Source organism: Rhinopithecus bieti, unplaced genomic scaffold (genome assembly GCF_001698545.2).
Source record: "Rhinopithecus bieti isolate Rb0 unplaced genomic scaffold, ASM169854v2 scaffold_23276, whole genome shotgun sequence".
Classification (NCBI taxonomy): domain Eukaryota; kingdom Metazoa; phylum Chordata; class Mammalia; order Primates; family Cercopithecidae; genus Rhinopithecus; species Rhinopithecus bieti.
The window spans coordinates 1,464,398-1,475,305 of record NW_016810868.1 but is presented as its reverse complement, the minus strand read 5'-3'; the positions used below and the strand labels follow the sequence as shown (position 1 = coordinate 1,475,305).

The 10,908-nt window shown below is 59.6% G+C and overlaps 2 protein-coding genes across 3 annotated transcripts in view; both read right to left on the bottom strand.

Annotated features, from left to right (window-relative positions):
• Positions 1-2,227: 2,227 nt before the first annotated feature.
• Positions 2,228-6,383, bottom strand: LCN8 (lipocalin 8). 2 transcript variants are annotated; one of them, XM_017893009.1, is made up of 7 exons: positions 5,751-6,122; positions 4,576-4,706; positions 4,049-4,119; positions 3,548-3,652; positions 3,380-3,469; positions 3,270-3,295; positions 2,228-2,349 (listed from the first exon to the last, which is right to left on the bottom strand). In XM_017893009.1, exons 1-7 carry the CDS (start codon positions 5,841-5,843, stop codon positions 2,338-2,340), a joined length of 528 nt encoding a protein of 175 aa, XP_017748498.1. In that variant the 5' UTR covers positions 5,844-6,122; the 3' UTR covers positions 2,228-2,337. The 2 variants fall into 2 exon arrangements, with proteins under 2 accessions (XP_017748498.1, XP_017748499.1); XM_017893010.1 differs by lacking the exon at positions 5,751-6,122 and adding an exon at positions 6,297-6,383 and having other exon boundaries at positions 2,240-2,349.
• Positions 6,384-7,527: 1,144 nt separating this feature from the next.
• LCN15 (lipocalin 15) overlaps positions 7,528-10,908 on the bottom strand; it is an 8,140-nt gene continuing 4,759 nt past the window's right edge. The window contains exons 5-7 of the mRNA XM_017893013.1: positions 10,116-10,217; positions 9,717-9,777; positions 7,528-7,675 (exon numbers count right to left, since the gene is read on the bottom strand). Of these exons, the coding sequence (XP_017748502.1) occupies positions 9,743-9,777; positions 10,116-10,217 (137 nt within the window). The 3' untranslated portion in view covers positions 7,528-7,675; positions 9,717-9,742. The remainder of the gene's footprint in view (positions 7,676-9,716; positions 9,778-10,115; positions 10,218-10,908) is intronic.

Here is a 10,908-nt window from a genome sequence, read left to right as displayed (position 1 = left end):
AAAAAAAAAAAAAAAAAAAAAAAAAAGTTTGGGTTATTTTGGCCACTATCTCTTCATATATTCTCCCTCTCTTTTCTTTCTCAGGCTAGTTTACATTTTTTATCTTGCCCCACAGATCTTTGAGGTGCTATCAACCATTTTCTTCTCTGTTCCTCAGATTGGATAATTTACATTGGTTTGTGCTCAAATTCATGGACATTATTTTTGCCATGGCCAATCTCCTATTCCTTCCAGTAAATTTTTCACTTATTGCACTTTTCAGTTCCATAATTTTTTCTTTTTTATAATTTCCATTTCGCTGTTGATTTCCTGATCTGATCTCCTACGTTCGCTCCTTTATTCTTTCTTTATCAATTAGTCCTTTAACACTATCATGTCACTATTTCTTTCCTTAGAGTATATCTTGCTTTTTTTAAACTACTTATAAGAGTTGCTTTAGACCTTTAACTTCTGCATACAACTTTGGGTCTTCTCGGTGTCGGTTTTTAGTAACTTTCTTTTCTTCTTCTTCTTTTTTTTTTGGTGGGGGGTAGACGGAGTCTCGCTCTGTCTCCCGGGCTGGAGTGCAGTGGCCGGATCTCAGCTCACTGCAAGCTCCGCCTCCCGGGTTTACGCCATTCTCCTGCCTCACCCTCCCGAGTAGCTGGGACTACAGGCGCCCGCCACCTCGCCCGGCTAGTTTTTTTGTATTTTTTAGTAGAGACGGGGTTTCACCGTGTTAGCCAGGATGGTCTCAATCTCCTGACCTCGTGATCCGCCCGTCTCGGCCTCCCAAAGTGCTGGGATTACAGGCTTGAGCCACCGCGCCCGGCCTTTTTTTTTTTTTTTTTTAACATAGGTCATATTTTTCTGTGTCTTTGGACGTCCAGTGACTTTTGGGCAGGACGTTGTTGATGATGGCAGCCCTGCATCTACTGTCACCGTCTAAACTGACTTTTGTTCTGGGATGAATTGTGTCCTCCCAAAATTCCTGCGTTGAAGCCCTGGATCCCATGGTCACTGTTTCAGGAGATGGGACTCTTAGGAGGCGATCGAGATTAAGTGAGGTCAAAGGGTGTGGCCCTAAGTTAACGGGGCTGGTGTCCTTAATAGGGGAGAAAGAGGCAACCAGAGAGCGCTCCCCACCAGGAGAGGACGCAGTGAGGGGCTGCCTTCTGCAAGTGGGCAGGAAGCCCTCACCAGAAACTGCATTTTCTGGCACCTTAATCTTGGACTTCCACCCTCCAGAACGGTGAGGAAATACTCTCCTGTTGTTTAAGGTGCCGATCTGAGGTATTTTGTTACAGGAGCCTGAGCAGACAGCAAGAGTGACAGCCCCTCCGGCAGGAAATCCAAGTCCAGGCTAAGCTCGTTGAACCTGTGAGCCTCAGCCGGGCACAGCTGCGCAAAGTCACCGCTGTTTCCCAGGAGCCCCTAACTTGTCAGAATGCAGCCTCTACATGTCCCTCCTGTGGCTCTCGGGGGGCACGATTCTGGATTTGAGGCGCATCTAGGGTGCAGTCCTTGTTCCTAGAAGGGCCTTTCTGGTGTCCCAGTCGATGCTGGGGGCTGGCGAGGTCCCCCGAATTGGGTGGTTCCCCCCACGGCCCCGGCACCATTCAACCTCAGATATCACTTTCCGCCGCCCCCACGAGGCAGCCACCCTCATAAGCCCTGGGTTGTCTCACCTGCGTATATGGGGGACGGGTTGATCCCCAGGGGCCTGGGCGCAGAACCTCCAGGCTGACACCTGCTACTTTCCTTGCTCTTCCCATGTCCCAGTTCAGGCGGGAAGAGAAAGACATGCAGTTGGCTGGCGGCAGCCCAGGCCACAGGGTGAGAGCCCACTGTGGAACTGGACACTGAGCAGGGCTGGGCAGCTGGGGATCCAGGGAGGCTGGAAGCAAGACCCATCAGGTAGGGTCTTGGGCACAGGCCATGAGCCTAGAGCCCTGGGCAGTGGGGAGCCATGGAGGATGCAGGCAGGAGGGGTGTGGCCTCCATGCATTTGAGACACCTGCTGAGACTCCACCAGGAGCCCTGTTTCTGTCTCTGGTCTACACCCTGGGGCAGCCTGACCATGACCCTGGCAGGGCAGGAGGGCAGGGGCTGCTGCCTTGTACGTGAACCATGCTGTTTGTCCAGTAGCCACAGAAAACACACCTCCTATTGCCAGACCTGGGGCAGGCACGTCCCCCCACACCTGTCACCCATTGGCTCTCCAGAAAGACACACCAGGCAGTGGCTAGACATCACAGTTTATTCAGAGCAGGTGCAGGTGACCCGGTGGGCAAGGTGCCCAGGAGGGGCTGGGGTGGGCGGGGACTCCGAGCCTCATGGTCTGAGGCAGAAACTCCATTAAATCAGCTCCTGCGACACAAAAGTGTGGGGGCTCAGGCCCGTGTGCAGGCCCCATGGGGCAGTGATGAGGGCCACGTGTCGGGAGCTTCTGTCCTAGCTGCCTGGCTTTGGGCAAAGCACTCAGCTCCCTGAGTGCCTTCTCAATCTGCAAAGTGGGGTAACAGTCCCAACCTCTAGGGCCAAGACAAAGTGAGGTGAGGGAGACTCTGGGTTCTTGCAGTGCCCGACATAGGACCCTGAGGCAGGACCTGTGTCCCGCCCCTGACAGGACCTTCAGGGACAGAAGCAGCCAGCAGTCGTGCATGGAACACCGAAGAAAAGGCGCCATTTCTTCTTTTTTTTGAGACAGAGTCTCACTCTGTCGCCCAGGCTGGAGTGCAGTGGCCGGATCTCAGCTCACTGCAAGCTCCGCCTCCCGGGTCTAGGCCATTCTCCTGCCTCAGCCTCCCATGTAGCTGGGACTATAGGCGCCCGCCACCTCGCCCGGCTAGTTTTTTGTATTTTTTTAGTAGAGACGGGGTTTCACCGTGTTAGCCAGGATGGTCTCGATCTCCTGACCTCGTGATCCGCCCGTCTCAGCCTCCCAAAGTGCTGGGATTATAGGCTTGAGCCACCGCGCCCGGCCAAAAGGCGCCATTTCTGCTCGCCTGCCCAACCCAGCTCTGCACCCCATGACCCCAGCCTCCCAGGGTCCCTGCCCAGCAGCCTAAGGTCACCACCCTGGAGGCTCCAGCTCTTTCCAAACCAGGAGACAGACTCATCTCTGGGGCTGCCCACCAGTGGTGTTCAGGCTCCTGTTCACAGGAAGGGGTGAACAGGCCCCACCCCAGGGCTGGAAGGTGGAGCCACGGGGGGCTCCTGACAGGGCCAGGGACTGGGCCAGGGGCCCAGGGACTTCAGCGCAGGCCAGGGTCGGGGGTCAGGCTCACCTCCTTTAGAAGCTCGGCACACCGCCCTGCGTGATAAGGCCAGCGTGAGGAGCTGCAGAGCCAACCCACAGGGCCCAGCCCAGCCTCCACCCCAAGGACCCTGGGCTCACCAGGCCGGGCCGCCAGGTAGAGACCAGTGTCTGCTGTCAGCTCCCGAAACCTCCAGAACCCCAGCCAGTCCTCATCCTCCAGGCTCCGAGCTGTGGGGCACAGGGGGGCTGGGTGGGCAGTCCCTGGGAGGACAGCAGCTGGGCAGAGCCCCCCAGGGCCAAGCTTACTGAAGTACTTGAGGACGTGAAAGCTCCTGCCCCGCCACATCAGGGACACCCGCAGGATGGCATAGCCCTCGTAGTCGGTGTCCAGCACGTGGATCTCTCTGTGGCCTTCAGGAGCCGGCCATGGCGTTGGGGGAGACCTCTGAGGGGGATGGACCTCGAAGGCCAGGGTCTGCAGGGTCTAACTCCATCCTGCCCCCACCCAGTCCCGGCACTTGAGTGATTGGGGACACTACAGAAGCTTTTGAAGGATGATCCAATGTGTTGGTAGAAGAATGGGAAGGACTGGGGCATGAAATGTGCAGGGAGCAGCATTGGGAACAGTGCAGGGAACTGTGCAGGGAACAGCATGGGGAACGGCACAGAGAAAAGTGCAGGGAACAGCATGGGGAACAGTGCAGGAAACAGCATGGGGAACAGTGCAGGGAACAGCATGGGGAACAATAAGGCCTAGCTGTGTGCACAGCTGGGCTCCACTTGCCATGACAGGGCAACTGCACTTACCAGGAAAAGCAAATTTTCCCGTAGTGTCTATTTCTGAGCCCACAATCCTCTCTATCTCACAGCTTCCTGAGCTAAAAGGCAGCAAAGTGCCCATCAGGAAAATGCCAGCCTGTGTCCCACCTGCTGGGCTCCTTCCCGGAGTGGGGCCTAGTCTTTAGGAAGGGCACAGGCAGCACTGTGGAGCATCCCAGGGCCTGGAGCAGGATGAGGTGGGGAATGTGCCAGGTGGGGGCTACACCGGCCTTCCCCTGAGGGCTCTGTTCCCTCCAGCCAGCCACCTGCCCCACGCCCCTTTTCCTTCCTTATAAGCTCACGGGACTTCATTAAAACACTATGCTTACATTTGGGAGAAAATTCAGATCCAGGAGCCTGGGAGTCGAGGGCCCAGGCAGGTGGGCAAAGGGAGGGCTGGCTCACCGGCAGGACGGCACTCAACCCAGACCCCATGCTGCAGTGGGTGCAGCGGCCCACGCCCAGTCCCCGGCCATGCATGCCTCTTCTTCTCCAGCAGCCCCCAGGCCTCTTACCTGTTATATGCGACCTTCACGGTCAGGTTACTCCCGCTCAAGGTGAGGAACAAGCCCTCCACCCGCTTTGGGGCCATCAGCACCAGACTTTGATAGGAGGCCACACCGACTTCCCGCCAGAATCCTCCAATCTAGAGAGATGCGGAGCCTGGCCATGACCTGAGCAGTGGGTCTGAGACCCCCAGGGGCCTTCCACCAACCCCCGGGCAGGGGCCTGCTGGGCTCTGACAGGCCAGGAGATGGCATCTGTGAGCCCAGCTGTCCCCAGGTGTGTGTCCTTCCAAGGGGTCCCTTCGAGCCATCAGACAGCAACGCCGACAGGGCGGCTCCTCCCCACCAGGCCATCTAGAGCTACCGAACAGGACCTGGGGCTTCCGGGGCATTTGGGGAGGAACCACAGGCCCTGCCTGACCTCGGGGGCAGGACCCAGGAGCAGGGGCCTGGAAAAGAAAGCCCGCAGGGTGCGGCAGAGTGAGAAACGGCAGGGAACGGGGTGGCTTGGGTAGCACAGCTCACCAGCCTGCCAGCCACGCCGGGGAGGGGCCTCCTGCCCTCAGCAACCTGCCCAGAACCGGGACTTCCACTGAGACTTTTAAAAACCCCATCATTTGGCTGGGCACGGTGGCTCACGCCTGTAATCCCAGCACTTTGGGAGGCTGAGGCAGGCGGATCACCAGGTCAGGAGATTGAGACCATCCTGGCCAACACAATGAAACCCCATCTCTACTAAAAACGCAAAAAAATTAGCCAGGCGTGGTGGCAGGCGCCTGTAGTCCCAGCTACTCGGGAGGCTGAGGCAGAAGAATGGCGTAAACCCAGGAGATGGAGCTTGCAGTGAGCTGAGATTGCACCACTGCACTCCAGCCTGGGCGAGAGAGCGAGACTCTGTCTCAAAACAACAACAACAACAACAACAAAAAAAAAAAAACAAAACCCAGTCATTTTCGGGAGGAAAGAATCTTCGTCTCCAGCAGCTACCTTCTTTGGGCCTGCCAATGTGTGCCTGGCCCAGCAGCCGACACAGACTCAGCAGAAAAGAAAATGCCACTAACAGGAAGTGTCTAGCCAGGCACCAGCGTCCCCATGAGCTCCCCACACCAGGAGAGGCCTCCTTCCCTGAGCCCGCGGGGCTGGGGGTGTAGGAGAAGCCCCACCAACGAAGAAGGAGAAGCCACCTTCTGCCGGTCCAGTTCCACCATGGCTGCTGCCACCTGCGCCCAGAGCACCACGAGGACACCCAGGATGGTGCACGGCAGCCTGGCCTCCATGGCGGGGTCCGGGCTCCGGGCTCCTCTGCTGCACAGCCTGGGCCTACTATATACAGACAGCACAGGCTCGTGCGCTCACCCAGGAACGTCATCAGGACAGCTTAGCTGCTGGCTGCTCAGACTTGGATTTCTGCACAAGCATCATCCGGCCCTAGTGCCACCCACGCCCACCGCAGGGGTTAGCCTGGCCTAGAAAACAGCCTGCCCGGCCACCCTCCTGGTGTGTGGACAGCAGTGGATGCTGTTGGGGCTGTCTGGGGGCCTGAGAGGAGGAGGAGCTCCACCCACACCACCTGGGGCTCAGTGACCCCCCTTACCCCACAGGACACTTGTTCTTTTGGGCTCGTTCGGGCCTGCCCTGTGAGGGCTGTGGGCACTGACGGGCAACGGACCAGAGCCTCCAGCACCTTCCTGTGCCACCCCACACCCGGCCCTTTGAAATGTGCGCCAGACACAGTGGGTAGTCAGAGCTCCGGAGGCCAGAGGCACAGTGCCAGTGACCAGAGTGACAGTGGGGAGGGCCTCTGCTGCGCCAGACATCACCCAGGGCCAGTGCGGAGCCCGGCCCTGGAGCCTGATCACCCAGGCTTGCAGCCAGTCTGGCCTCTTCCGGGCTGTGCAGCCTTGGATAAGTTACCCAACCCTTCTGTGCCTCAGTTTCTTGATTTTTTTTTTTTTTTTTTTTGAGACAGAGTCTTGCTCCATCGCCCAGGCTGGAGTGCAGTTGTATGATCTTGGCTCACTGCAACCTCTGCCTCCTGGGTTCAAGCAATTCTCCCTGCCTCAGCCTCCTGAGTAGCTGGGATTACAGGCGTGCACCACCACACTCAGCTGTCTTGTATTTTTAGTAGAGACAGCGTTTTGCCATGTTGGCCAGGCTGGCCTGGCACTTCTGACCTCAGGTGATCTGTCCGCCTTAGGCTCCCAAAGTGCTGGGATTACAGGTGTGAGCAACCGCGCTGGGCCAGTTTCTTGATCTTTGAAACAAGGAGCCCACCGGGTAGCTACCTATGTCTATGAGGTTGGCTGTGGAGCGCCCAGGCTGGCTGGCAATCCCCTGGCCACAACTGTGACCCATTTCCAGGGGTATAAACCAGGTGCCCACAATCACATCAGTGGGGGGGAGGGCACAAAACCCAAATGGGCCTAACTCCCCAGCCTCCTGCAGCTGGACCTTCTTCACAGGGTGCCCAGTTCCCCACAGCACTGCAGACCCATAGAGACTGGGCCAGGATGCTCCATTCTTCCTGTGGGTTCAGCCCCCGCACAGGCCAAGAGTGGCTGCTGCCTCCTGCCCCTCCCCAGGGTCCCTCACCCCTGTCCCCTGCCTCTTCACCCAGGGTCCCTCACCCCTGCCCCCTCACATAGGGCCCCTCACCTCCGCCTCCTGCCTCTCCCCAGGGCCCCTCACTCCTGCCTCCTGCCTTTCCCCAGGGCACCCAGGGCCCCTCACCCCGCCCGTGACGACTGCCCCCTCACCCGTCCCCTGTCCCCTGCCCCTCACCCAGGGCCCCTCACCCCTGTCCCCTGCCCCTTCCTAGGGCCTCTCACCCCTGCCTCCTGCTCCCTCGGCCAGGGCCCTCTCACACTTGCCTCCCTGCCTCAGTCTCCCCAGCAGTGCTGGGGTCAGGCAGGGGCCCACTGTGCCCTCCCCCAGGGCATTTCCAAAGAGGTGAGGGCTGTGAGGCTGCAGCATCTGTTTATTGAATAGAAAGAGGCGTCCCACGAGGCGTCCCACAGGCGGGGGTCAGAGGATGGAGAGGCTCTGGGTGGTCCCCGAGGGCTGTGGGTCTCGACTCCAGGGGCGAAGGCGCCTGCTGCCGTGGCTCCACCTGCATGGAAAATGCACGGCGACTCCATCACCCACTCCCGCGACAAACGCCCTTCCTGCTCCCCACAAGCCGGGCATCACTCTTCCACAGCCACCGCCAACAGGCCAGGGAGAGCTCATTCTGCTCCCAAAATTCCTGCAAACCTGGAAACACACACCAGCTACCACTGCTGCCCCACAGGCCCCAGGTGAGAGGCCGACCCTGGCTCCAACACCTCCCCACCTTCCCCGGGGGTGGGGGACCCAGCCCCATGCCCAGTCCCTGGCTGAGTGGCAGCGAGCCACGGCCTCTGCCTGGTCCTTGGTGAAGGGGCCAGCGTGGCAAGAAAGCCTCGGAATGTCCATGAAGCCACCACAGAACCCACAGCCTCCATGGTCACCCGTGGTGGCCCAGGGGGGCACTCTACCCCGAAAGCTGCTTCTTCAAGATCATGGGGGGATGGGGCCACATGTTCTGCTCACAGAACCTTCTGGAGGAGGGCGGTTTGGTGTTGACCCCCATGTTTCCCAACCCAGCGGGTGTGTGCAGGGAGACTTTGGTGCAGACTTGTGCTAAGCTGGACAGCCCCAGTGTCCCCAGGCAGGATGGCGAGTCTCCAGGAAGGGGACCCTGGGAGTGGAGGCGAAGCTCATGGAGAGGAGCAGAGATGCAGGAAGTGCAGCGGCAGCACGGTGGAAAGGAGAAACAGCCCCGCCTCAGAGCCCCCCACCTCCTCCCGCCATGCCAGGAAGGGCCAGTGTCCCTCCAGACGCCGGTGACTGTCACGTCAGACACGTGATGTGTGGTTGCGCCCAAATTCTTGGTGGTGAACCTGGGCGAGGGACCCAGCGGTCCTCCGGTGTCCGGCTGAGGGGGAGATCTCCCCAAGACCCCACCCACATGTGGCTCCTGCGATGGGCACTGCGCGTGAAGGCTGTGGTCTGCCCTCCTGGGCCCTGGGGGAGAAGACACGGCCCCCACAATTCCAAAGCAGGACCCTGCCCTGGGGAGGGAGCCAGGGGCTGTTTGGACACAGTGGGGACACAGAGCCGTGGATTGAATCGTGTCCCCAAAACTTCAGGCCCACCTGGAACCTCCGAACGTGGTCGTATTTAGAAATGGGCTTTGCAGATACCATTAGTTTAGAATCTGGAGATGAGACCATCCTGCATTTACAGCGGGCCCTAAACCCGAGGACAGGTATCCTCATAAGAAGACAGCTGTGGGGCACTCGCTTCGGCAGCACAGATACTAGGAGGGAAGTTTGGACACTGACGCACAGGAGGAAGGTGGCCGTGGGAGGATGGAGGCAGAGACAGGGCTGATGCTTCCGCAGGCCAACAAATGCCCAGAACAGCGCCCAGCCGTGGGAGCTGGGGGGCAGTGCGGGAGGGAGTCTCCCTCAGAGCCTCTAGAGGAACCAGCCCTGTGGACACCTTGATTTTGGACTTCTGGCCTCCAGAACTGGGAGAGATAAACTTCTGCTGGTTTTGTTTGTTTGTTTGTTTGTTTTATTTTGTTGAGACAGAGTTTCTCTCTTGTCACCCAGACTGGACTGCAATGGTGCAATCTCGGCTCACTGCAACCTTGGCTCACCACAACCACGGCTCACCGCAACCTCCGCCTCCTGGGTTCAAGCGATTCTCCTGCCTCAGCCTCACAAGTAGCTGGGATTACAGGCGTGCACCACCACACCCAGCTAAATTCTGTATTTTTAGTAGAGACGGGGTTTCTCCATGTTGGTCAGGCTGGTCTCGAACTCCTGACCTCAGGTGATCTGCCTGCCTCGGCCTCCCAAAGTGCTGGGATGACAGGCGTGAGCCACTGCACCCAGCCAAACTTCTGCTGTTTCACGTCACCCCATTTGTGGTACTCTGTGATGGGTACCTTAGGAAGTCAAGGGAGCCTTCCTGGGAGAGGTGATGTCTAAGCTGAGGCCTGAAGCATGGGGTCGCGAGGCAAAACAGCGGGGCGGGCACGGGGCAGACACAAGCAGATGTCAAGCTGCGACAGGGAGGGGAGAGGCAACCAGGGCAGCCCCTGCAGGGCCTGGAGAACCCACCTGGGAAGGGCCGGGCTCCAGAGGTGTCAGGGTGCCTCCTTGCTCTCAGGGCTGCAGGTGTCTGTGGGGAGGAAGACATCCATCCGTGAGATGCTGATGGCCAGGACTGCCCTTGCTTCCTGCAGCCCCCAACCCTTGGGTACCAAGGGCCACTGGACAGCTCCACCATCCCCAGTGACTGGAGCCCAGAGCCTCCCTCCTAGCGTTGCCCAAAGCCTCTCTGGTAGTCTGTGCTGGGGGAGGTGGGGGAGGGGCTGCAGGGGCTGCCAGCCCACCCCTAGAAGAGAAGACCCCCTGCTGCCCGCACACTGCCTGTGCTGTGAGGGGAAGGAAGGGTGGGCTCATGGGAGGGGAGGGCCAGACGGGGTGGCATGGGAAGGGCAGGGCTTGCCAGAGTACCTGACTTGGGCAGCATGACCATCATGTCATCGGAGAGCCCCAGGGTAGGGTAGAAGTCCTGGAAGGCCTTCAGAGCCTGGGGACTCACGTCCTGGGTCCGGCCTGGGCAGAGCAGAGGTCACTGTGAACCCAGCAGCTCACAAGAGTGCAGCAGGGGATCTCCTGGCCTTAGTCCACCTCCCTGAGGGCTGACAGCAAGGCCGCCACCCTGGGTTGGGCAGGTTGTGCGCTGCATGAAGCTCCTGCCTGGCTGAAGGAAACCTGGGGCCTCCTTCCCCAGTTCACACCAAGGTGTCCGGGAGGTTGGGGTGGTCTGGCTGTCCTCATGGGCCCCACTCCCCCTTGAGCATCTTTCCCTGCAGCCCGGAGGCCTCCAGCCTAACCCCGTCCGCTCCACCCGGGGAGTCCGCAGGAGTTGAAGAACTTCAGCCCTAGCCCCGGAACTCAGGCAGCGAGGCCAGGCAGGGAAGGGCGGGGCACCACTCTCAGAAGTCCAGAGAGGAGCACGCACTGCGGGATCCCCGGCAGCCAACCTCCTCCACAGCCAAAGCACCGCGGGAGTCCAGCTCCCACCCTACCTGGTCCTGGCCAGGCCAGGAGTGTGAGGTCACAGGAGGAGAGGGCATGGGGCAGCACCAGAAGGGGAGGGCCTGGGGGTGAGCAGGCGGGGCCTAAACTTGGCCTAAAAGGGGGGGACCCCCCCGGGAGGAGGTGAGGGTGGGGCCTGTGAGAAGGGGCGGGGCCGGCAGGCGGGCGGGAGGGGGGGGTGCAGACAGGATGGGGGCGGGGCCTG

Excerpts from the sequence above, each read along its gene's own strand:
- LCN8 (XM_017893009.1), bottom strand. The coding sequence starts at position 5,843 with ATGGAGGCCAGGCTGCCGTGCACCATCCTGGGTGTCCTCGTGGTGCTC. Across the intron at positions 4,120-4,575 it reads GTGAAGGTCGCATATAACAG|CTCAGGAAGCTGTGAGATAG; the intron begins GTAAGAGGCCTG and ends GCTGCCTTTTAG. Across the intron at positions 3,653-4,048 it reads GGGAAAATTTGCTTTTCCTG|GCCACAGAGAGATCCACGTG; the intron begins GTAAGTGCAGTT and ends CGGCTCCTGAAG.